Source organism: Dasypus novemcinctus, chromosome 12 (assembly GCF_030445035.2).
Source record: "Dasypus novemcinctus isolate mDasNov1 chromosome 12, mDasNov1.1.hap2, whole genome shotgun sequence".
In the NCBI taxonomy this organism is placed as follows: Eukaryota; Metazoa; Chordata; class Mammalia; order Cingulata; family Dasypodidae; genus Dasypus; species Dasypus novemcinctus.
Window position 1 is genome coordinate 97,042,004 of NC_080684.1, and position 21,530 is coordinate 97,063,533.

General features: G+C 46.4%; 1 protein-coding gene across 1 annotated transcript in view; it reads right to left on the minus strand.

Annotated features, from left to right (window-relative positions):
- Positions 1 to 788: 788 nt before the first annotated feature.
- Positions 789 to 21,530, minus strand: part of C1QTNF6 (C1q and TNF related 6) — a 33,164-nt gene continuing 12,422 nt past the window's right edge. Inside the window, exon 3 of the mRNA XM_004447027.4 lies at positions 789 to 3,173. Coding sequence (XP_004447084.1) covers positions 2,623 to 3,173 — 551 coding nt within the window. The 3' untranslated portion in view covers positions 789 to 2,622. The remainder of the gene's footprint in view (positions 3,174 to 21,530) is intronic.

Sequence of the window (21,530 nt, forward strand, 5' to 3'; positions counted from 1 at the left end):
TGCTTCCACATGGTACTCAGAAAGTCATCAAAACACAGCAATGACAGCAAAACGTCCAGCAACAGGGCATGGGCTCCATCAAGTCAGGAAGGGAACCAAGAGGGTAACTGCAAATGCATTTATGTAAGTAGCCCCCGTGCTAGTTTAGGGAGGCAGAACCTGTCAGCAGTTAAAATAGTCCACTGAAAACTGAAATGTGCACTGTCCTCCAGAGCACAGCCAACGGTTTTCTTGTAAATAGTAAACACAAACACTAGATGGAATCCCCAAGTGAGGAGCTATGGTTTGTTCGTACCTCCACGTAGCAATCTTGAAGGTAAGTGCCATGGGTCCTCTCCAAGGAGAAGTGGCAGATTGTGCTCCCCACCGTAACCTCCGTGCCTGGCCGGGGACCCAGCCCACAGTCGGGCTCCACGGGGGCTGGTTCAAGGGCTGCACGCAGCACTCGTGGTTCAGCCTCTCGTGCAGTCCTTGTGCCCATCCCATGAGGCAGCTATGATCATTCTCCGCATTTCTGAGACAAAGAAACAGGCTCAGAGAGATGTGCGACTTTCCTGAGGTCACAGCAGGAAGTGGCACGGCAGCCTCTGAGTCCTTTCAACTAACTTCAAGGTGCATGAGCTGCCTGAATGACCAAGGGAGGTGTCATTTGTGGGTGGGGATCACGTGGAGTGGAGCCCTGGACCCAGGCCCCAGGCCTACCCCCTAAGGAGACTGGGCAGAAGCAAGAGGCCAGCTGCCCTCCCAAGGTGGGCAAAGGTTGCAGAGCAGAAAGAATCAGCCCAAACTGCCAAAAAAGCAAGCGATCTTTAATTACACTGGACAAGCAGGGCAGGAGCACAGGGGGCCGGGGTGACACTTCGGCCCTGAGCCCATCACAGCCAGGCAGCCGTGGTGCCCTTGGCCCTGAGCACCAGAGACAGCCACTGGGGCCCCTCTGCCCCGTAGGCTGCGTAAGCACCAATGAGTGGAGGCCCCCTCCCTCGAGGAAGGTCAGGCCCCCTGGAGCGGGGGCAGGAGGAGGCTAGAGGGGAGCCGGGTCGCCCACCACACGACCCCTGCTACCTCCCTCCAGGCTCCACCTGCCACGGCAGCCTGAGATTACCTGGAGGTGGAGGGGCCTAGCCCCCTCTCCCCACTGGGATTCAGGAAGGGTGGTGGGAAGGACAAGGGGCCACAGGCCGGATGTCCTGTACTGCACTTCAGCGTCTCCCAGCACCTCTCTTGGCATTGTGGCTCAGAGGAGGGTCCCCCGACTGACTTGGACTGTTGCCCACTTCAGTTCCCCAGACCTGCTGAGGGGTCCAAAGACTGGTGCCTTCCCTCCTGGCCCTTTACCCACCAGCCTTTGCAAGGCAGCACCGGGCCGGAGGAGGACTCCACTGGGCAGGAGTTCCCACCAGGGCCATAGCACCTTGATAACGCCTGGAGAGTCGGGGGGCACCAGGACAGCAAGAGCCGAGGAGTGTCAGCACCTGGGGACAGACGTGGGTCTGCCATCGGCTGGGAGTTCTGGGAGAATTGGGGCTCAGGCACCTTTGGCACAGGGGCTGAGCAAGGCCCTAAGAGCACCCAGGAGAGGGGCAGGGAGATCCGGGAGGAGGGGAGGAGCCCTCCAGGTTACCTTCCCCGCTGTGTGGGGGCTATGATGCTGGGCTCTATTTCCTGGGGGTCCCCTTCACCCCCAAGTGCCCCCAAACCCATGGGCCCTCTCCTCCCAGGTACCTTGACCTGATCAAGCCGCCTCTGGGGTTTGCTTTACTGATGGGTACTGGGCAGAAGAGGGGGAAATGGAAAAGGGTCAGGCCCCACTGTGCCTGAGCACCCAGGACGTGGGCCTGCCTTAAGCCCCTGGAAGCAGGTCTGGTTTGATGAGAGTCCCATGCATTTCTCTGGCTCTGGTTCAAAACCATCTGTGTACCTACTGGTCTCCCCTCCATCCCCCAACTGTGTCTGCTTCACCTTGGCTTTCCCAGGGCCTGGCACAGAGTGAGTGTTTGATGAATGAATAATTGAGTGGTGGCTGCAGAAGTGGGGGTGGAGACAAGGGTAAGAGAGAAAAGGAGAGGGGACAAAATAGAACAGGGGGGCATTCTAGAGTGATGACAGCATATGACGATATTGGGAGAATTCTAGAATCTTTGGAGGATCCTAGATGTTCAGAGTACTAGAATGTTGGGATAGTTCTAGAACTTTGTTAATCAAGTATGGTCCATAGACCAGAAACATCAGCATTGTCCAGGAACTTCTTAGAAATGCAGAATCCTGGGTTCCCTCCAGAACTGCTGAATCAGAATCTGCAATTTAAAAGATTCTCGGGAATTTGTATAACATTCAAATTTGAGTCTAAAAGGTTGGGAAAGTTCTAGAATATCTAGGTTAGAAGGCTCCTTAAAATATGTCCAAGAGAAAAGAGAGGCAAAAGCAGACTGGAAGGAACGGTGGAGGCCAGGAAAGGAGAGGCGGCCTGGTCAGGTCCTTGGGGACCCCCTGCCCACCCCTCTTTACAGAGGTGCAAACTGAGGCCCTGCAGGGGGACCGGACCTGCCCTAGGCCACCCAGCGCCTGAGCTGCCCAGCTGGGGGGCAAGTCCCGGAGGGGAGTGGGTGCCCCGGGAGACGCTCAGTCATCGTCCTCGGGCTTGATGAGGTGGCCGCTGAAGGTGATGTAGGTGTCGACGTCGTCGCTGTAGACGGCGTTCTCACGCTCGCGCTTGAAGAGCCGCACCCAGACGCGGTCGCCGGGCGCCAGGGCCAGCATCACGCTCTGGCTCTGCATGATGCTGCGGTCGCTGGGCTGCGCGTACAGGATGACGGCCGCCTCCTCGTTGTGCACGACGTGCACGTAGGTCTCCTTGAAGTTCCAGCTGTGCACGTTGAGGCTGAAGAAGTAGAGGCCGCGCAGGGGGGCGGCGAAGTGGCCGGCGGCCATGTCGAAGTGCCCGTCCGGGTTCACGAAGACCGTGTCGAAGAGCAGCGGCTGGAAGCCCTCGCTGCTGTGCAGCGCCGCCTTGCGGCCCACCGAGAAGGCGGAGAAGCGCAGCTGGCAGGGGCTGCCGGGGCTGCCCGCCTGCCCCTTGGCGCCCTTGGTGCCCTGCGGGCCCCGATCCCCCCGGAGGCCATCCTTGCCCAGCTTCCCCGGCGTGCCCAGGGGGCCTCGGTCTCCCTTGTCACCTGTGGGAGGGAGAAGGGGAGAAGTCAGAGCGGGCACCCGGCCAGCACCGGCCAGCACTTACGTCCTTGCAGAAGGCTCTGCCCCTGCCCGGGCCCAGAGGAGGGGCCGTCATTTATTGAGCACCTACAGCATGCCGGGCATGACCCTCCAAACAGCCTTCTGAAGGAGACACTGTGAGCCTCTCCACTTCCTGGGGGAGAACACTGAGGTTCAGAAGGGGTAAGTGACTTGGCCAAGCTCACGTGGCTCAGGAGCGGAAGAGGCAGGATTCAAAATATGGCCTGTCTCCAGCCCGCCTTGTTTCCCTCCCTGGCAGCGAAGGTCTGACTGTGGCCCCCGGGAGCCAGGCCCAGCCCCCAGCTGGGGGTCATTGCCCCCACCAGACCAGGTGGGGAGGAGGGGCGTGGTGGGAGGCACTTGTGCGTTTCTGATCAGAGAGGGGAAGCAAGACAAAGGCCACGAGCCTCCTGGTGGGAAAAGCCCGGTTGGAGCCTGCAGCCTCGGTTGGCACCATGGCCCAAGTGTGTGGTGGGCACATTTTGTGGTCGGGGTCTTGGTTTTCCTATAGGACCAGGAGGAAGGCCTAGCCACCCCATGAGTCCTCAGCAAAACGTCCTATGGGAAAGTGCTTGGCAAACTCTACGCATCTGAGGCCAGAGGGTGAACCCCACGGCGCCCACCCAGCCCTCCCCTGCCCGGCCCCGGGGCAGGCACGTCTCTGCCCAGCTGCCCAGGCCTGGTTCCAGCCTGCTCTGGAACATAAGAGCAGGTGTCCACCTCAAGAGGCCCGATCCCAGGTATTTCCTGAACACACCATCAGCCTTACCCCCTGAGGGTTTCCCCGAGGCCCCCTGTGACCACGGCAGCGCGGCTGGGTTGGGGGGGAGGTGGGGGAGGGAGGGCATGGGCCCCTGGAGGGGAAGCCCAGAGAGCAGGGGAGAGGGAGGGGCCCACAGCTCCTGGGAGGTCAGGCCCTGCAGCCTCCCTGGAGAACTACCCCATCATGTGCATGGCACTTCACAGTTTGCAGAGCACTTGCTTCACCCCCTCTCCAAGGTAGGGGCAGAAGGGTGGCTATAAGAAGGGGGGGTGCCTTCTTTTTCACAAATGAAGGGGACAGACCAACCTGGCCCCCACCCAAGGGATCTGAACACCCGGGGTTGGGGCCCAGGACTCCTGACGCCACCCCAGGTTCCTTCTGCCACAGCACCAGGCTCTCTTCCCAGCAGGCAGCTAAGCCCAGGAGCAGTGATCCCAGTTGTTTTGGTGGGGGGAATATTTGTGGGGGCCCCACACCGGAGGCAAAGTCTGCCCTGGGGAAGCTGGGATGTGTGGGGTGATGGGAAAGGGGGGTGAAAGGAGGAACAGAGGTGGCCTCACCCACGAAATTTTAACGGGGGGGTGGGAGTGGCCCTGTGGGACCTCAGGGTCAAAGCCTGGCTCTGCCCCTGACAGCTGTGCGACCCCAGGAGAGCTCCTCCCCTCAGAGGCTCAGCGGCCCCATGCGCAAAGCGGAGAGAAAAGGGGTCCACCTCCCGGGGCTGATGTGAGCCAGCGCCGAGGCTGAGGATGTGCAGCCCGGGACAGACGGGAGCCACGTGGTCCATGGCCAGTTTTAGAGGGCAGGAGCCGGCTCTCACCCGGACAGCCCAGCAACCTCTCCCAGGTCTCCCTGCTTCCTCGCTTGCCCCCTGCCGTCTATTTGCCAGCAGCACCAAAGGAATACATCTGAAACTTGAGTGGGATCAAGTCCCTCCTCCACTCAAAACCCTCCCCGCCCCCAGACTCACTCAGAGTAAAGACGGCGCCCCAGCAGTGGCTGACAAGTCCCCGCATCATCTGATCCTGTTTTGACAGGACTTCAGCTCCTCCCACTGCCCCCTCTCCTTAAATCCCCCCAGCCCTCTCCTGCACCAGGGCCTTTGCACTGGCTTTGCCTCTGTCTGGAGCGAGCTCCTTCCATTTAGCCACCTCCTTTGAGTCTTTCCCACATTTCACCTTTTCAGTGAGACCTACACCGACCACCCCGTTTACTCTGCACCCTGCCCCTTAGCCTGCTCCACATTCACTTTAAACTTTATGGTGGTAAAATACACACAATACAAAAATCACTGTAACGGTTCTGTGATATTAAGTACATTGATAATACTGTGTAATTTTCACCACTAATTCCAGGACATTTTCATCTCGTACCCATTAAGAAATAACTCCCCATTCCCTGCTGCTCCTACTCTCCTTCCAGTCTCTCTGAATTTGCTTATTCTAAGTATTTCACATAAGAGAAATCTAAACAATATGTCCTTTGGCATTTGGTTTATTTCACTCAACATGTCTTCAAGGTTTATCCATGTCGACTGCATCAGCACTTCATTTCCTTTAACGATTGAATAATATCCTGTTGTATGGATATACCACATTTTGTTTATCCATTTATCTGTTGATGGACACTTGAGTTGCTTCCATTTTTTGGCAATTGTGAATAATGCCTCTGTGAACATCAGTGTGCATATATCTGATTGAGTCCCTGCTTTTAATTCTTTTGAATAGATACCTAGAAGTGGAATCACCAGGACATGTGGTAATTCTGTATTTAACTTTCTGAAGAACCGCCAAATTGTTTTCCATGCAAGTGCACCATTTTACATCCCCACCAACAATGTATAGAGTGTTCCTATTTCTCTGCATCCTCACCTACACTTGTTCAATTCTGGGTTTTTTTATTAATAGTCAACCTAGTGGGTGTAAAATGGTATCTTGTAGGGTTTTTGTTTTTTGTTTAGGCATTGGGGCCAGGGATTGAACCTGGGACCTCATATGTGAGAAGCCAGCGCTCAACCACTGAAACCAATGTGCTACACTGGCTGCCCCAAGTTGGATTTTTCATTTGCTTGTTTTGTTTTTAGGAGGTACTGGGGATTGAACCCGGGACCTTGTATATGGAAGCAAGCGCTCAACCACTAGAGCTACAAACTGCTCCCTCTCCTTGTGGCTTTGCTTTGCATGTCTGTAATTGGTAATGATGTTAAGCATCTTTTCATATACTTATTGGCCATTTGTGTATCTTCTTTGGAGAAATATCTATACAAATCTTTTGCCCATTTTTAATTGGATTCTTTGTCATTTTGGTTTATTGTAAAAGTTCTTTATATATTCAGAATATTAAACCCTTATTGGATATATGTGTTCCAATTATTTTATCCCATTCTGTAGGTTGTCTTTTCACTTTCTTGGTAGTCTTTGATGCATAAATTTTTTTGTTTTGATTAGGTCCATTTTATCTATTTTTTTCTTTTGTTGCTCATGCCATGGGTATAAAATCTGAGAATCCATTTTCTTTAAAGATTTATTTATTTAATTCACCCCCCCTCCCCGGTTGTCTGTTCTCTGTGTCTATTTGCTGCGTCTTGTTTCTTTGTCCGCTTCTGTTGTCGTCAGTGGCATGGGAAGTGTGGGCGGCGCCATTCCTGGGCAGGCTGCAGTTTCTTTCGCGCTGGGCGGCTCTCCTTACGGGTGCACTCCTTGCGTGTGGGACTCCCCTACATGGGGGACACCCCTGCGTGGCGCGGCACTCCTGCGTGGTGCGGCACTCCTGCGTGGAGCGGCACTCCTTGCCCGCATCAGCGCTGCGCATGGGCCAGTCCATTTTCTAATACTAAGTTCTAAAACTCTTTTTCTTAAAAGAGTTTTATAGTATTAGCTCTTCTTTTAGGCTGTTGATTCATTTCAGATTAGTTTTTGTATGTGCTAAGAGGTAGGAGTCCAATTCTTCTGCAGGTGGATGTTCAGGTTTCCCAGTACCATTCATTAAAGAGTACCATTCCCCCATCGAATGGACTGGGCGCCCTTGTCAAAATTCAACTGGTCATAGATGGGTGGGATTATTTCTGGACTCTCATAGCTATCCTAATGCCAGTACCACACTGTCTTGATTACGGCAACTCTGTAGTAAGTTTTGAAATCAGGAAGTGCAAACTTCTAACTTTGTTCTTTTTCAAGATCGTTTTGGCTTTGGGGGGACCCTTATAATTCCCTATGAATTTGGGGATTTCTTTTTCCATTTCTGCAGAAACAACTGCTGAAACCTTAACAGGAATTACATTGAATTTGTAGATCACTTTAGGTAGTATTGACATCTTGACAATATTAAGTCTTCCAATCCATGTACAAGAGATATCTTTCCATCTTTAATATTTTTCAGAAGTTTTATAGTTTCAGTGTTCAAGTCTTTCACCTCCTTGTGAGGCAAGCTAGATTAGGAAATAAACCAATTTGGGACCTGGCAGAAAAACAGCCGTGGAACACATGGCCATGGATACCCCAGGATGGCTGCTGAAAGAACCCCAGGAGAACCCCCATTCGAAGTGGGATTTCATTCAGGATCAGGAAAAGCCCCAGGTATTCTCAAGGGCCCTTATCATTGGGCCCTCCTGGGAGGTTGACAGGTGGGGTAACCAATCAAAACAGCAAACAACTGGGATTCCTCCCTCAGCATTAGCAAAGGGGCAGAATAATTAATGGTTTAAAAAGCAAGCATGGAAACCAAACCTGCCCTGTTTTCACCCTTTCTCCCTGCGCGGATTAGCATGAAAGTAGACCTGGGAATTTGTAATCTGTAATGGGGACCTGTAGTCTATAAATCAGCCCTTTTCCTCTCTCTACCTGGGATCCATAATGTATTATTTTCTCCTATTTCTTGTCTCTAATTTTCTTAATAAACTACTGGCCTAACTGAACTGGCATGTACTTAAAATTATTTTGTGTGTGTGTGTGTGACACAGCTAAGAACCTAGAGAAAATCAGGCAACACTTGGTTAAATTTAGTCCTAGGGATTTTATTCTTTTCTATGCTACTGTAAAGAGTATTGTTTTCTTAAATTCCTTTTCATATTGTTTCATTACTGATGCATAGAAACCCAACTGATTTCTTGCATGTTTTCCTTGTGCCCTGTAAATTTTCTGAATTTGTTAGTTCTAGTGTCTTTCTTCTGAATTTTTCAAGATTTACCATATACAGGATCATGTCATATACAAATAGGGATAGTTTTACTTTTTCCTTTCCCATTTGGATTCCTTTTATTTCTTTTTCTTGCTTGACTGCTCTGGCTAGAACTTCCAGTACAGCGCTGAATTAACAATGGGACAGTGGGTATCCTTGTCTTGTTCTTGACCTTAGTAGGGAAGGTTTCAGTCTTTAGCCTTTGAGTATGATATTTGCTGTTGTTATTGTTTTCATAAGTACCCTTTATCATGTAGAGAAAGTTCCCTTCTACTCATAGTTTTCCAAGTATTTTTATCATGAAAGGATATTGGATTTTGTCAAATGCCTTTTCTGCATCAAATGATATGTAGCTTTTATCCTCCCTTCATTCTATTTATGTGGCGTATTACATTGGTTGATTTTCTTATGTTGCACTATTGTAACCAAGAGTTAGGAATTAACAAATGATTATGATTAATAGATCATTATGCAGATGCTTCTTCTAGTACCAATAGCAAAATGAATACCTGAAATGACTGAAGCTAGCTAGCGTGGTCTCCCCTTGTGTATGTTTACTGTTGGGGTGGTAACCACTCTGCCCTCCTGTTTAACATCCGAATGACAGACCTTGTAGCCGGCCTTTGTTCTGTACACCCCTATCCCAAATCCTTGTGATGGCCCTGGTTTGCTACCATACCCACCCCTGTCCTGGCCAGCCCCTTAATGTTTACTAACGAAGGAACCTGTGTCCAGCTCCACCCCAATTATTCATTAGCACCTGATGTTATAAAAGATTAGAATTTCTGCAGATTCAGGAGGCAGTTTGGGGTCAGAAGGTCACTGTGCTCGATTGCTTGCTCAACCAATAAACTCTCTCTCTGAAACCCTTGTGTCTCAGGAACTGGTTTTAAAGTCACATTGGAAGAAAAGAACTCACTCATTTATTTATTTATTTTTGTAGGAGGTACTGGGGATTGAACCCAGGACCTTGTACATGGGAAGCAGGTGTCAACCACTGAGCTACATCCGCTCCCCAATGAGAGTTGTTTTATATGTCTGTTTTATTTTTAGGAGGTCCTGGGGATTGAACCTGGGACCTTGTACATGGGAAGCAGGTGTCAACCACTGAGCTACATCCACTCCCCTGAAAACACCCACTTTTGCTCAGTATCAGTTTGGTGATTCTGGTGGGACTAAGGACAAAGGGCAAAGGGTCCTCTGAAGGAGTCCGACTGCCTGAGGTTCTGGGGCCCCAGACAGAAAGGTAAGCACCATCACTGAGCTTTCCGCACCCGCTAGACCCTCTTGGTCTAAAATCTCAACAATCGGGTTTTTCCTACCTCATTGGCACTCCAGGCCCTAAAGGTGCTTTAAAGCTTCAAGGAGAGAAATAGTTCCAGCCCCGAATCCGGACGTCTGAATGAGTGAGCAGGTCACCAGGACAGAAGCGAGTCAGAAAGTTAGTTAGAGATGATGGATGTTCAGTCCTTGTCTAGCTCAGTGGTTTAAGTCCCTTAAACTCCCTCCAGAATGACTCCCTTTGTTCTGACCTCTCCACCCTTACCTCATGTTTTGCTTTTATTTGAGGGGGTGGGCAGGGGTTACCATTCTGTTTGGGGTTCAAGTCCCCACCTTAGGGAAACGGACTTGGCCCAGTGGTTAGAGTGTCCGTCTACCACATGGGAGGTCCGCGGTTCAAACCCCGGGCCTTCTTGACCCGTGTGGAGCTGGCCCATGCGCAGTGCTGATGCGCACAAGGAGTGCCCTGCCACGCAGGGGTGCCCCCGTGTAGGGGAGCCCCACGCGCAAGGAGTGCACCCGTAAGGAGAGACGCCCAGCGCGAAAGAAAATGCAGCCTGCCCAGGAATGGCGCCGCCCACACTTCCCATGCCACTGACGACAACAGAAGCGGACAAAGAAACAAGACGCAGCAAATAGACACAGAGAACAGACAACCGGGGGAGGGGCGGGGGGGATAAATAAATAAATAAATCTAAAAAAAAAAAACTTAAAAAAAAAAAAGTCCCCACCTTAACTCCTGAAAATTAGTCTAGAATGTGCAAGTGTTAAGTGGCTGTTTGTTAAATGGTGTGTATTACCTAGGTAGAGGAAATGTTCAGTTCCTTTCTAAACTGTTCCATTGATGTTTAGCTACACGTATATTGCTCAAGTGTTCCTAACTGGTTACTGATTACTGAAGTATTTTAGAATGGGAAATTCTAAGTTTAATTCTAAGAGCATTCCTGAATGTAGCTTTTTGGGCTTTATCTTTAAGAATTGGACAAATTTTAGTTATGAGCCTATGGGGGGGAAATGGTTTATTTCTGTAACTGACTCTGGCCTCAATATGATCTAGAATCAGGAGAGAAAGGGCCTGAGAATAGTTCTATAGAAAGGAACACGGCATTACAGCGGGAACTGTTCTGTAAAATAGAGCAGGAATGGGATAAGATGATGTCATGCTCAATCCTTGGTCTCGGCAATCTATGTTAATGAGAAAATATAAAATTTTACCTATAAAGGTGAACAGAGAAAAGAAAAATGTCCTTCTTGGCTCAAATCCAGAGGACCTAGCAGAGCCTTTATTAAACTTTCATCTGTTCCACCTCCACGCTAAATCAAGGGCCAACAGGTCAGGAGAGAAGGCTCTACCACCTCCTCCATTACCGGAGGTAAAAGAGCCTGAAATAGAAATAGAAATGATCTCTCCCTGTCGTACCCATCAGGGCACTCAATTCAGTTGGGGCTGCTCTCAAAAACCAGCAGCTGAGTCACCAGCAAACCTTTTACCCATGTGGCAAATGCCCGTGGGAACAGACGAACAGAGAGCCCCAAGAGGATCTGTACATGTGCACGCCCCCATTCTCCAGATCAGATTTACCTAAGTGAAGAAATAATACCCAATTCTATAGAGAAGACCCAAAGAAAATAGGAAGCTTAGTTGCTTCAGTTTTTGCAACTCTTAACCCTGATTGGGCAGATAATCAGGCTCTAATCAACACTAAAGTACTGAGGACAGGGGAAGAACGCAGAACGGTGATAAAAAAGGCAAAGCCGGAAGCAGGCAGGAAACGGGAGAGAATCCTGGCAATGCGGCGTATCCTGGGGCAAATTCAGTGGTGGGGCGTCCTGAATGGAACCCAAAGGACGCTGGTGACAGGGCTACACTGGAACATCATAAAGAGTGTTGGATTGTTGTGGGGCTAAGAAATGAGGTCCCCAAACCCATAAACCTAACAAAAGATTAATGAAGAAATACAAGAGCCAAAAGAAAGTGCCTCAGCTTTCCTTGAAAGGACTTACGCTACTTACCAGCAGTACACAGACACAGATCCAGAAAGTCCAGAGAATGCCAGAAAAATAAATAGGGCCTTTATTGCTCAGAGTTTTCCTGATTTAAAGAGAAAGCTGTAGAACGTTGATAATGGGCTAGGCTTGCCTTTCTCTAGGCTAGTTGAAATCACCTTTAAAGTCTTTAGTAACAGGGACGAAGCCAAAGAAGACAGGTACTTCTGAACGCAAGCAGTGCTTGAGGATCTTTGTCTTAAGAGGCAAACAGCACTCCTGGGGCTCTAATGAAGCAACCACAACAAGACACGAGCAGAAAGGCAAGATCCCTGGGCCCTCGACGAGAGGATGCTCTGGACAGTGACTCAGAATGAAGGCTCCCGGGGGTTCTGCTAGAAGAAACACAACTTTTCTCTATCTCCCAAGAGCCTCGGGGGACTATACAGGTGGGAAAACAATTAATTGGCTTTCTTGTGGATACAGAAGCCATGTACTCGGTATTCAATAAAAAACCAGTGTGATTTCTAATCGCTCAGTTACCATAACAGGAGTATCCGATAAAAGTACAAACAAGGAATTTTTGCAGCATTTAAGACTGCTTAATTGGGACCAGAAATTTAAAGCATAGTTTTCTATATGTATCGGAATGACCAGTTCCCTTGCTGAGAAGAGACCTGTTATCTAAATTAAATGCCCAGGTAACCTCCCCAGATTATTTGTTGATAGCAGTACCGCCAAGCCAAGTTCATACTTTGCAAGCTGCACTGCTGTTCGCTGAGGAAGATGAGCAGATCACCCTATCCCAGAAGAGATCTTGAAAGCAGTGAAACCGGAGGCGTGGGCTAATGGAAAACCCTGGCGTGCGAAAACAGTGAAACTGTACGACATATTAAACAACACCCACTTACATTAGAGTCCAGAGGAGGAACTGCTCCTTTAATAGAGACGTTTTTCAAATATCAATTAATAGGACTCTGTCAGTCTTCACATACCGCTCCAATATGACCAGGACGGAAGTCAGGCACCCTAAATGATACTGGTTTGTGCAAGCTCTCTGAGCTATTAATCAAACTGTAGAAGACATCCACCCAGTAGTTCTGAATCCATATACTTTACTCTCTCCGTTATCTGGAGATCGCTAGTTCATGGTCTTTGATTTAAAAGATGCCTTTTATTGCATACCCCTTAACCCAGGAGCTCAGGAAGCTTTTGTTTTTGAATAGGAAGACCCGCTACTAACACAAAACAGCAAGACTGTTGGACTGTTCATCCACAAGGATTTAAGAATGCCTCCACAATATGTGGAGAAGCTCCAGCTAGAGATTTAAGAGAATTGCTCCTACAAGTGGAGTAGTATTACAGTATGTAGATACCTTAATTGCCAGTCAAAGTAGAAAATGACTATCCAGACTGAATTTTTTGGCAGACTGAGGTTACAAAGTCTGAGAAAGGCTCAAATTTCACAACCCTCAGTAAAATATTTAGGTTTTGAACTATCCACAGGATGGAGAAATCTATTGCAGGATGGGAGGGAAGCTTCTGCCCGAGTGGCAGAACCACTTACAAGAAGGCAGCTTGGAGGGCTCTTAGCAATGCAGGATTCTGTAGGATTTGGATGCCTAATTTTGGACTCATAGCAAAACCCTTATATAAAGCCCTGAGAGGGTCTGAGCAGGACCCTCTAGATTGTACCAGAGAATGTAAAAATGCCTTCCAGGAGATAAAAAGGGAACGTTTAACAGCTCAACCCTGGGGCCCCCGGACCCAAGGAAGCATTTTGGCCTTTTTGTATATGAAAGGCAAGGACTTGGGTTAGGGGTGCTTACTCAAAAATTAGGAAATGCCAGATGCCCAGTAGCCTAATTTTCTAAACAACTGGCAACAGCCCAAGGATGGCCAGTATGCCTAAGGGCTCTAGCAGCCACCTGTGACATTCTCAAAGAAGCGGGAAAATTCCCTCTAGGACGACCCACCACTGAGCATAGGCCCCTGTTTCCACTGCCCCTGTTGGAACAGAAGCTGGCTATGAGCTCACCGCTGTTCGGTGACTATCAAACTATTCTGCTAGATAATCCAAACATCCCCTCAAAGCTTCTCCTAGTTTAAGTCCAGCTACCTTACTGCCAAGTGAAAAAGGGGAACGAACGGGTACATGACTGTATACAAATTATTGATGCAGTTTATTCCAGCTGTCCAGACTTAGTCAACTAACCTTTAGAACATCCAGACATTGAGATGTACACTGCTGGAAGCAGCTTCATGGATTAAGGGCTTTGAAAAGCCAGCCATGCAATAGTAACTCTACAAACAGTCTTGGAGAGTTAGGCCTTCTTACCAGGTAAATCCACACAACAGGCAGAGCCTACTACACTCACCAGAGCTTTACATTTGGGAAAGGGACAGTGAATAAGCATCTACAGACTCTAAGTATGCTTTTAAGATAGTTGATGCTCATGGGGCCATCTGGAAGGAAAGAGGACTCTTAACAGCTGGTAAAAAGGAAATCAAACACACAGGCATCATCTTAGCCTTATTAGAAGTAGTAATGTTACCTAAATAAGTTGCCAGACTACATTGTTAAGTCATCAAAAAGGAGAAAGGTGGAAGTGGATGTGACTCAAGCAGTCGGGGGACTCACACATGGGAGGTCCTGGGCTCGGTTCCCGGTGCCTCCTAAAAAAAGAAGAGCACACAACGAACAGACACAGAGAGCAGACAACAAGTGCAAAACAACAAGGGGGGAATAAATAAATAAAAATAAACTTTTAAAAAAAAGGAGAAAGAGTCTCTATTAAAGGTAATCAAATAGCAGATTTAGAGGCAAAAGCAGCAAATTAAAACCTCCATCCTCACAGTAAGGCTTCTCTCTGTTAGCAGATATAAAACTAAAAAACTTTTCTCCTCAGTATTCAGCCCACAATCTGTTGAAAGCAAGAGTGGGGCTTTGACTTAAAAGAAACAGATGCCAGTTCTCAGTCAAACCCTCCACACAGAGGAACTGAGGCAGGACGGATTGTTAATGAAGAGGGAATCATCCTTATCCCTGAACACTTAATGGAAAGAGTTCTTACTTACATCCAAGCACTCACTATGGAAGAGATGTCATGTACCAGTGGCTGAAGAATTACATTAGAGGGCCTAAATGCAGAGAACTAAAGAGTCCAGCTGAAGATTACTTCCTTACCAAACTCTGTTGCCACGTGTTGAAGCAAGATGGCGGGCGACATCTGCAGGGGTTCAGCCTTCCTCTTCCCTCTTAAGGCCCCGTAGATCCCACTTCTTCTGACCTCAGCTGCAGGCTGGCATACGGATCTTCTCTCTCCCAGGGCTTGTTTCTTTCTGGGCTCAGCTGCTCTGGTCTCTTCACAAGGTCAGCTGTAGACTATCTGGCAGATGGCTGGCTCATCTCTCTTCCGGGGGCCTCTGCTGTGTCTGTGAAGCCATCTCTTTTTCTGTGTATCTTCTCTGTTCATCTACTTCTGTGTTTTGGATTGAGCATCCGTTTATATAGCCCACCAAGGGAGCCGGGACTCACCCTGCATGCCCTAATGAAGTGGTCGAATCAAAGCCCTAATCTTGATTTAATCAAGTAAATGTAAAGTCTTTGAATTTAAATCAGTCAAAGAGTATCATGCTCAGAGGAACAGAACTGTTTAAAACATAATCAATATCTCCTTTTGGAATTCATAAATAATATCATACTGCCACAGTAGGGTAAAAACAGTACCCTCTAACCAACCCTTCTCAAATTCCTTCACAGAACAAATACCAAATGAATAAATTACTGTCAGTCTTGAGGGAGAGGAAGCTGATGAACTTTCAGCAGACAGATTATTAGTGCAAACCTCTAGAAGATTCAAAATACATCTTCAGGGAACAGATAAGAAATGATAATCATTAGGGCATTTACTTTGAGTATTGTTAAGCACATTACATTCTAAATTTTACTAGAAGTATGTTGACTAAAGAGTGGGATACTTCCACTTTTAGCCAATAGATAAAATACGGTATAAAGTTATTAAATTTTTCCCAACATGTATTTCTGGCCTTATATCCTTGTTTTCTATCCTTGCTATTGTATAGCCCAAGGAACTGACATATTGTCAACACTAATGTCTTTTTGCAATGGGCACAAGCTTATGCTAATTCAATGAATAAATCAGATTGTTGGGTATGTGGCCAATTACCTATATCTAGTGTTTCTGAGCCACCTTGGTGCATATCACCCCTCCAGGGAATGACTGGGAAGAACTAAGAAAATTAATCAAAGAGATGCGAAAACAGAAAGGAACCTTAGACACCCTAAACATAACTAATACAGACCCAAAGAAATAGCTAATTACTTTAGAAACCCCAGGACATAGAATTTCTATGTCTTATAATATGACAATTTAAAAAAGCTACTCCATATGCAAATCATTTAGACAAAAAGGTTGACCCTCCAACTGTTAAAGAAAAAGAGGGGCATTTACAACTTTAGGATGTGTGGTATGGCGAACACCTGGATCTGGAAGATTGAGCCAGACAGCTCTCTTTGCTGGGAACAACAGAACCATTCTCAGCATAATAATCCCTTTACGGCAAGAAAAATGGGATGGCTGCCTCCAGAGCAATGTCTCCAAACTATAATACTACAAGAAAGTTTTTACTGGTTCAGAACAGATTGGTTAAACAGACCTGATTTTGCTGGGTAGCTTCGAATGGAACTCAGTGGTTACACGGCATCAACTTATGGTCCTGGTTGCCTCAGGTTGGTTAGGCAGATGCACTTTAGGATTACCCTGGGCTCAAGGAACTATTTATAAAACTTTACTATCAGGACCAAATCTATCTTCATTAAGAGCTCAATTGGTATGATCACCCAGCAGCTCTATTTCTCCTATTATTAGGCATGGAGGATGTCACACTTGGGATAGAAGCCTTGAACAATTTTACACTTCACTAGACACTGCCTTGCACTCGGAGGATTCTGGCTGTCCTATTAGAGAATGTATTCTTTCAGTTATTGTGTGGATCTCCACCCACCAAGGCAATGCTCCATGAATACTTGAACATATTCATATGCCTCAGAGGCATGCCCCAGGAGCACCCCTCCCCATGCATTCCCCATCACAGACACCTGGCACCAGGGATCCTCCCCTGCCACAGTTGTGACCCATCTGTGATCCAAAACCTCTCTCTCAATTAGAAGCAGAATGGGTATCACCATGCCAAAATCCTCAAGACTGGGGAATGAACAATGGACTAAAGTAGACTTACTATTATTCCACTATAGACTTATTATTATTCTAACAATGGGAGAACTTTCTATTATTGATATAAAGGCAGTGGCCACTAGAGGTTCTGAGGGGAGGGAAAGGAAGAATAGGTGTAATACGGGGGCTTTTTCGGGACATTGAAATTGTCCTACATGACATATGACATTACATATTTTGTCATAACCTACATAATTGTGCGGAACAAAGTGTAAACTATAGGGTAACTGTAGTCCACAGGTAGTAGCAATGCTTCAATATGTGGTACATTTATTACAGTCATCAATTATAACAAATGTACCACATTAATGAAGGATGTTGTTAATGTGGGAAAGTGTGGGAGAGGGAGGTAGTGGGGCATATGGGAATCCCCTATATATACATATTTTTCTATGATCTCTTTATTTTTTTTAAATGTTACATTAAAAAAATATAAGAGGTTCCATATACCCCCCACCCTCCCTCACCCACTCCTCCCACATCAACAACCTCTTTCATCATTGTGGCATTCATTGTATTTGGTGAATACATTTTGGAGCACTGCTGCACCACATGGATAGTTAGTGGTTTACATTGTAGTCTACACTCTCCTCCAGTACCTTCAGTGGGTTATGGCAGGATATATAATGACCAGCATCTGTCTCTGCAATATCATTTAGGACAACTCCAAGTCCCGAAAATGCCCCCACATCACGTCTTCTTCCCTCTCCCTGCCCTCAGCAGCTACCTGTGGCCACTTTCTCCACATCAATGCTACAGTTTCTTCCATTACTAGTCACAATAGTTTCATAGTAGAATATCAGTAAATCCACTGTAATCCATATTTTATTCCTCCATCCTGTGGACCCTGGGATGGTGATGTCCAGACAGTTAAAGTGGATACAACCTCTATATTTTTTATGTAACATTTATGTAATCTAAAGCTTCTTTAAAAATTAAAAAAAAAAAAAATTTTTTTAAGCATATGGAATTAGAGAGGGCAAAAAAACGACCATATCTCTCAATTATTGAAATGAGACTAATGGGTAAAGCAGTACTATAAAAAATAGCCAGTCCCCCACAAATGAGGTCCCGGGTTCAAACTCTAGCACTCTAGTATCTCAAAAAAAAAAAAAAAAAAAAAGCGAATGTTACAGACCAGATGATTCTGATAATGTAACTAACGTATTAGAACATAAGAAAAGTCAAGTTAATGCGATAGATGCTGCCACTCCCCTCCTACGGTGTATTTGATCTGTTTAGCTGGCTTCCCCCAAGAAGAGGATCATGGCTTCCAAGCAGGGCTAATGGTGTTACTAGTAAGTACAGGCACAGTCACCAATAAAACTTGTCTCTCTTTTCCCAGCCTTGCCATAACAGAACTACTGAGAGAACAGTACTACTCCAGCCAAAACCTGAAGTTGAAGAATATGTACAACTACAATCTAACAAGTTCCATTTCCCCAACCCCTCGGGCCAACGCCCCTTTTCAGCAGGAAGCATCCAGAGCTGTCACCCAGATCCCCAAGACTGGGGAAGTAACAAACCAAGGCAGGGGAACATAACCAAGAGTTAGGAATTAACAAATGATTATGATTTGTCATACAGATCTGCTATATAGATCTGTATAATGATTATGATCATTATACAGATGTTTCTTCTATTACCAATAGTAAAATTAATACCTGAAATGACTGAAGCTAGAGTAGTCTCACCCTTGTGTATGCTTACTATTGGGATGGTAACCACTCTGCTCTCCCGTTTAACATCCAAATGAAAGACCTTGTAACTGTCCTTTGTTCTGTACATCCCTATCCCAAATCCTTGTGACTGACCCTGGTTTGCTACCATACCCACCCCTGGTCAGCCCCTTAATGTTTACTAATGAAGGAACCTGTGTCCAGCTCCACCCCAATTATTCATTAGCATCCTGATGTTATAAAATATTAGAATTTCTGCAGATCTAGATGAAAAAACCCCACAGGAGTCCCTCTGGGTTCTTGCCGGGAGCAGGTGAACTGGAGTCCACACAGGGATGGTCATGAGAGAAAGTAGGTTTCTTAAGGCTGGCGGAAGGACAGGAGACTGGGGTATCTCAGATCTACCTTCCCTGAAGCAAGGGCAGCAAGAGTTTTTACGGATGTGAACAGGGGACAGTAGAGTGGTTGACATTGTAATGGAAAGTACTCACAAGGGAGAGCCTAGATCTGAAATGACCATCAACAAAGGTAAGTTCAGTTTAAAATAACCATCACAATAGTAAGCATACACAAGGGAGAAGCTAAGTCTAGAGTAACCATAATCAGAGACGAGACTAATATAGCCTGTGCCTGTGCATGAATTCAGATTTAGCTAATTCTGTATCCAAGTGTGCCTAGAAATCCAATTAAGTAATATAGGCCCTATAGGCTTTGAATGTTCAAAAAGGATGTAGACTAAATGTGTACTCAAAGTTGCATCCAGATGGAATGTGGGCGAGATGTTAATTCCAGCTCACCTGGAATGTGGGCGATATGTTAATTCAAAACCTATCTGGTACTCAGACAAACACTTAACTAACAAAGAAAAGCCGTTTTCTTTCATAAAAGCAATATTTGACTCCTCACCCTTACATCATCTGTATAAAAAGGAGCCAAAATTCTATTCAGGGCTCGGATTTTGAATGAGAAGCTTCAAGCTCAGCCAGTTGTAAATAAATCCTTTCTCCTTCCCAAAATTATTCCTGAGTCCTGGCCTCTCTAAACACAAATAATTGAACCCCTCTCGATGTCTACAACAAGAACTGTTTAGAATGACCATCAAAATAAGGGGTTTAAGTTAAATCTAGTCAGTTTCAGCAATTTCAGATATTAACCTTTTGCTATTTTATGATAAAAAGGCAACTATATAATGAGTTTATAATCATAATTATTTGTTAATTCTTTAGGTTACATTTTTAACTTCAGCTTCATTTTCACTTCAAAACTAGGTTCTGTCCATCAACTAAGCAACTAAACCAAAGTGGGGCTGGATTTAAATTGCTGTGATTCAAATCTCCCCTGGAATAGGCTCATTCACCAGTCTTGGGGAAGGGACAAAGACTGCTTTTAACTGCTTCCTGCTGGCAAGGGGCAATGTTACCGGTTTTTCTGGTGAAAATGTTGTAGAATTTGAGAGAGGTTCAATTATTTGTGTATAGAAAGGCGATGACTCAGGAATGATTTTGAGAAGGAAAAATGGTTTATTGACGGACGGAGGGACTGGGGAGCTTTCTGTTTCATACCCGAGCCTCGAGCAACATTTTCAAGTGCCTTTTATACAGGGTGGGGAGTCAAATGGTACTTTTATCACAGAAAACTACTTTCTTTGTTAGTTAAGTCTTTGCCTGAGTACCAGATAGGTTTTGAATTAACATATCGCCCACACCTCAGGTGAGCTTGAATTAGCTTCTTGCCCACATTGTGTCTGGATGCAGCCTTGAATATACATTAAGTCTTACATCCTTTCTGAACATTCAAAGCCCATATCGCTTAACAGGATTTCTAGAGACTGGGCACACTTGAATACAGAATTAGATGATTTTGAATTTATGCACAGGCTATATTATATTTCCCATTCGAGGCCAAGTCCAAGTTCCCTTAAGTTTTGGCATCACCACCATCAGTTTCCCTGGACTGACTGGTATGTATATAGAGTTTGCACTGATAAACGGTTTCCTGGGACTGGAGTCGTTGCCATGGTTACCAAGGGCAGGGCTGCAACCTCTCACCATCCCACACCCACACGTCAGGACAGACAGCTTAGGTTAAAGTTATCTCCGAAGGGACAAAGAGCCTCCCACACATAGCCCACATCAAAAGGTGAGATCCATGCAATGGAGAGACTGTTGATTGGACATTCCTTTGACTGGGTCACTGGTCTTGAGGCTGCTATGCTATAAAGAGTCCAGTAGCCTGCAAGCACTTAGAAATAAAAAGATGTGATTAGTTTTAAGATAACTTACTCATGAGGCAAGGGAAGCTGTGAAAGACAAAATCTCAAGGAACAAAATTAAGGTTGCTATGCTGGTATTTAGTGGGGTTTGATGAGGAGGAAAACCCAAAAGTCTAGATTATCTCGCTGGGCGCCAGATAATCTTTCCCTGGGCAGAGCATGTTTTCTGAAAGTAATTTTGCCTCCCCCTGGAACACCTGTTGTTTCACTCTGGTGTGGAAGATTGACAGTGGGATTCCCTCCAATTTGAGAGAAGAATGAGTGACACATAACACTAGGTGGGGCCCAGTTCACTTGGGGCTGAGATGACATACAGGATGGTGACCTTTTAGATGCAAAGCCACACCCAAGGCTCCTGGTTCAATTCAATGCAATGGGAGGACTGTGGGGAATTCAAGGTGATTAGAAGCAAAGCTCTGGACCTCATTCAGGATTGCACCCAAAGATTTAACGTAGTGGACAGTAGGTAATTCAGGATGAGCATACATGTTACCTATATACTCATTTTCAATAAATCACCTTCCATAAATCATTTTATAAGAACTTAAACCAAATCCTCTTCAGGAAGCAGTTCTTACTCTTAGCAAGGCAATGGGGCAAGGCTTTAAATCTCCATAAGAGGTAACTTCCAGCATGACCTCTTGACTCTATTTGAAATCTCCTAGCCATTAAAACTTTATCCTGCTTTATTTCTTTTCCCCTTTTTTAATCTAATCCCATGTTGTCAGAGAGGCCCATCCTCTTAACCTAGCTCTGGAAGTTAAGTTCCACGTTGCCGGGGAAAACTTGACCCCTGGAGTCCTGCCCCACATAGGGGTGAAGGCAGTGAGTCTGGCTTAGAGAGGCAGTCCACAGAGGAGTAGCAGAGAGGTTCTCTAGAGGTG